Below are 5078 nucleotides of genomic sequence, written 5' to 3' on the forward strand. Positions count from 1 at the left end.
TGCTGAAGGCGGCCGCCTGCGGACAGCCGAGCCCCTGGGGTGCAGTTTGTCGTCCCTGAACACTCCCCTCTCTCTCAGAGACCGTACGTTTGCGATTACGAAGGCTGCGGTAAAGGTTTCACGAGAGATTTCCACCGCGCTCGACACCTTCTTACGCACACTGGGGAAAAGCCGTTTGAGTAAGGCCAAATTTTTTACTCCTTAAAATGGATTATGCTTGTCCTTATGGAGATGAAAGAGAGTTAAAACTGCTGTGTGGGTGGTGCCGTAATAGTGTGCGCACAGGGGGAGACATGGGGACCCTCCCTAGCCTAAAACCTCCTGTCTAGCAGTGATCCATAATAGATGCTTAAAGGGATGGACAGATCTCTCCCTACCATATAGAATTAAAAGAAGGAAGGGCAGTTATCTCCTGTTACTTAGCCCTTAATAGCTGCATGTCATGGACTAAGAGCTAGGAATTCCTACGTGTTTTATTAAAAATCTCACCTGATATGTTTTTCTGTGGCTTTTGATTGTACCTTAGCCTCTGGCTTTTTGTGTCTTTAAAGCAAATTTATATATTTGGGTTGTGACTTTCAGTTATTCTTCGTGTATTCCTCTTCTGCAACAGTTTGTGTATCTGCCTAGGAAACAAATCACTGCTTGAGAGTGATAGTAAGAAAATGCAGTTCATTTGTAGGTGCACAGCTGATGGATGCAATCAGAAATTTGGAATAAAATCAAATTTAAAGAAGCACATTGAACGCAAGCATGAAAATCAGCAAAAGCAATACGTGGTGAGTACATTACCTTTGATACTGTAAAGTAGAGGCTAAACAAGCTCCTTGTTATTATGCCATATTTGTATGAGTTCAAATACTGTGATTGGGATTTCAGCAAGCACATGTGGACTGGGCTGTCATTATTTGTCCTCTAATGATAACTTAATTTCCTAAATAGTGCAACTTTGAAGGCTGTAACAAGTCTTTCAGGAAACATCAACAACTTAAAGTTCACCAATGTCACCACACCAATGAACTTCCCTTCAAGTAGGTGGATAATTTTAATAATGAACTTTATCAATTCCATTTTAACACTGTAGATGAAAACAGGTGCCTTTTCTCAGCCTTTTCATTGAAGTGGCATTTGAAAAAAAAGGCATGAATTTGTAGTCATGGCTGCAAGTACATTTCTTGTACTAGTCCTCTGCTCACTTGTCTTATTTTTGAGCAACAGTCTTGGTGTTCTGTAACTTCAGCATTCCAGACATTTTCTTAGGATTTATTACAGGTTCACAGGAAAAAATAAACAAAGTTTTCTGAGTTCACACAGTCTGAAATACAAGCATAAGCTTGCACGGTAATGAAAAATGCAGCTACCTCTGTTTTACAGTAAAAAGCAGTGACTTGGCTAACACTGAAGTGAGTAGTAGCTTAAACAAGGTGAGAGGCTTGGAGACCAGTCTGAGAAGCTGTACGTTGCAACTCCATTATTTACATGACACATCAGTACAGATCTGATGAAAGCAAAGTTTATTCTTGTATTTCTTACAGGTGGAACACACTTTGCAGGAGTGGTCCCCTTAAGTGCACTGGTATGGCTGGGTGACAGGCACAAAAACACTGTCAGTGCTCTGCTGCTGCTCTGACTGCTAGATCTGTACAAGCCATTTAAACCCTCCACTTTCTATCTCTCTTTTATGTTTGAAGAGCCTAATGTGTAGGGATGATATGAGGCTTACTTCTTTAGCTAAAGCTTAACTTGCCGTATATGTGGAAATCATACTATAGTTTTAACTCTTGAGGAGATCACAGTCTTCTATTAGAAACATATTATGGAATTTACTGCAACAGGGCAGAAGGGGGACAGAACAGATCTCTAGGTGAGGGAAAAGTTGGATTATTTTGTCCACTGTAATTGTTCTTGACTTAAAGAACAAAAAATATGCAGATGCAGTGAAAAGTGTACTTTATACCTAGATGTCATAATGAAGGATGTGGAAAGTACTTTTCTACTCCAAGTCGACTAAAGCGGCATGAGAAGACACATGAAGGTAATACAGTTTTTCTTCTTGCGTCAGTTATGTTCTAGCAAACGAAAAAGGACTTCTTCCAGTATAGAGAGTATGCAGGGATGTATGACAAGACAGGAAAGTATTCTGGGCCTAGTGATCCAGACAGACAAAACAAGAACCCCTGTTTTGAATAGTCAAATGGGGTACAATTGCAAGGCATTGCAGTGTTCAGTTAGTCTATGTGTGGCAGGCTGAACAGAGCTCAGGATTCCTTCAGCCATTTCTTCTCTTAATGTGTTTCCTTGTCAGTAATCCATCTTCTGGAGATGGGATAATGGTTAAGGTACTAGCCTAGACTTCCAGATCAGTTGCCAGTTCTGCCACAAATTTCCTGTGGAGCCTTGGCAAAACCATATAGGCTTGAATTTTTTAAGTTGTTAACGTACCTATGTGAAAGGTACTTAAATGGAATCATCAGGAGGTGGTCATGTATGTTTGAGCTAATCCTGCTATAGCCCTGTCCATTCTTTCAGTACTATTGACAGCTAACCTGCTTTCCAGTGCTAGGAAAAAAAACAAACCCAAGGGACTAGGAAGAGTATACAAAAAGCTGCAATTCATACCGTATTCGTTTCTTAAGACAGGGACTTGTTCATAATTGTTTGACCTTTCCAGTCCTGGGTTTTAAATAGTATTGACTTTCTGTGGTTTGTTTAAAAACCATCCTGTCTGCTTGATAAAATGGTAGAGTGTCTTTAGACTCTTGAATATTACTGTACGGTCAAGATCTTACTTTTTTAATATGTAATACAAATACTGATACATACTATTACAGGTATTTTCATCTATTTGAGTTAGTGTGTGGCTGGTGAGGAAGTAGTTTTACTGAAGCAAGGAGAGAGAGAGTTTCATAAAATCATTTAGGTTGGAAAGGACCACTGGAGGTCATCTGCTCAAACTCCCTGCTCAAGGTGGGGTCAGGTAGACCAGGTTGCCTAGGGCTGCATCCAGTCAGGTTTTGGATGTGTCCCGGGTTAGGGATTCCATGGCCTCTCTGGACAACTTGTGTCAGTGGTACAAGGTTTCTTCCTTAAATCTGTTGGTATTTTCTCATATTCTAATTTATGTTCATTGCCTCTCATCCCATCACCATGCGGTATGGGAGGAGAGGAGGAATACCAGCCTTTAATTTTCAAGTGAAAGCAGAGTTCTCCTTTGTAAAACTGGACCATGTTTGCCAGAACTTTTGTGATTGTAAACATTTGCCCTAACAGGCTATGCATGCAAGAAGGAAAACTGCTCATACACTGGAAAAACTTGGACAGAGCTTCTGAAACATAACAAAGAAAGTCATACAGGTAAACTCCAAATTCTTTTTTGACAAATAGGAAACAAACTGCTAATTTGAAGAGGAGTCCTTGCTGAACTAATTTCATCAACTTGTCATTGTGTCCAGACAAACTTGCTTACTGAGACTTTGTCGGTAAACTGGTTGTCACTCTGGCTAGACCTTTAACTGATGAAAATGCTACTCAGTATACTAACTTTGCTTTATGATCCAGTTAACAAGAAACTGTATAATGTACAATTTCAGATCTGGATAATTCATACTACATTATTCTCTTCCAGTCTCCCGAGTTCCCTGCATTTCATGTGGACTTTAGTACTGTTCTAGAGGACTACTAGGGTTTGATTCTGAGCTTCTGTAAGAAAATGTTAATTTATATTCTGCCTGTCTCTATCCCACTCAGAGCCGACAGTTTGTAGTGAGTGTTACAAAACTTTTAAACGGAAAGATTACCTTAAGCAGCATCAAAAAACACATGCTGTGGAGAGGGAAGTCTACCGATGTCCGAGAGATGGATGTGGGAGAACTTACACAACTGTATTTAACCTTCAAAGCCATATCCTCTCTTTTCATGAGGAGAAGAAACCATTCTCTTGTGATTATCCAGGCTGTGGAAGAGTATTTGCAATGAAGGTATGTATTTTTACACTGTTCTGATCTGAATTGCATAACGTGAAATGATAAACCTAACTCCCTCTCTTTTTTTTTTCTCCTGTTCTTTGTAACTGTAGCAGAGCCTAGCAAGGCACACAGTTGTACATGATCCTGAAAAAAGAAAGCTGAACTTGAAAGTAAGTTATACTCTTGAAAAAGTCCCCTAAGCCATACCCTGTCACTTCAGAGGAGGGTAAATATTGCATGTGTTAGAATGCGACTTCAAGCAGGAAAACAGGCCAGCTATTTACTTGATTTGGGAGATTCTTAATTTCCGAAGCTCCTTTAAATAATCCAGTGCTGGCCTATTCACTGATTTCTTCTTTCCCCACCACATTAGTAGTCTTTGCTCCATAGATATGTTAAGTTGCTAATTCTGGATTTACTTCTGCCAGGCAAAGCGTTCTCGTCCTAAGAGGAGCTTAGCCTCTCGTCTGAGCGGCTACATTCCTCCTAAAAGGCAGCCAGGAAAGGATGCGGATGTGACGGAAAGCAAGACAATGGATAAGCGCATGGAAAATCATAGAATCATAGAATCATAGAATCATTAACGTTGGAAAAGACCTTTAAGATCATCAAGTCCAACCATCAACCCAACACCACCATGTCCTGAAGGGCCATGTCTACATGTTTTTTGAACACCTCCAGTGATGGTGACTCCACCACTTCCCTGGGAAGCCTGTTCCAATGCTTGATCACTCTCTCAGTAAAGACAGTTTTCCTAATAAATAGTCTAAACCTCCCCTGGCGCAACTTGAGGCCATTTCCTCTCGTCCTATCGCTGGTTACTTGGGAGAAGAGACCAACACCCTCGTCGCCACAATCCCCTTTCCCCTTTCAGGTAGTTGTAGAGAGCGCTAAGGTCTCCCCTCAGCCTCCTCTTCTCCAGACTAAACAACCCCAGTTCCCTCAGCCGCTTCTCATAAGACTTGTGCTCCAGACCCCTCACCAGCCTTGCTGCCCTTCTCTGGACACACTCAAGCACTTCAGCGTTCTTCTTGTAGTGAGGGGCCCAAAACTGAACACAGTATTTGAGGTGCGGCCTCACCAGGGCTGAGTACAGGGGCACAATCACTTCCC

The 5078-nt window shown here is 41.3% G+C and overlaps 1 protein-coding gene across 1 annotated transcript; it reads left to right on the top strand.

Annotated features, from left to right (window-relative positions):
* Nucleotides 1-78: 78 nt before the first annotated feature.
* Nucleotides 79-4508, top strand: GTF3A (general transcription factor IIIA; the record flags this gene model as incomplete). Its single annotated transcript, XM_010292074.1, has 8 exons — nucleotides 79-179; nucleotides 683-779; nucleotides 943-1031; nucleotides 1962-2035; nucleotides 3271-3354; nucleotides 3748-3977; nucleotides 4076-4135; nucleotides 4400-4508. Coding segments are annotated over 8 exons (844 nt in total), but the record flags the coding sequence as incomplete, so codon positions are not given.
* Nucleotides 4509-5078: the final 570 nt, after the last annotated feature.

Source organism: Phaethon lepturus, unplaced genomic scaffold (assembly GCF_000687285.1).
Source record: "Phaethon lepturus isolate BGI_N335 unplaced genomic scaffold, ASM68728v1 scaffold54127, whole genome shotgun sequence".
Taxonomy (NCBI): domain Eukaryota; kingdom Metazoa; phylum Chordata; class Aves; order Phaethontiformes; family Phaethontidae; genus Phaethon; species Phaethon lepturus.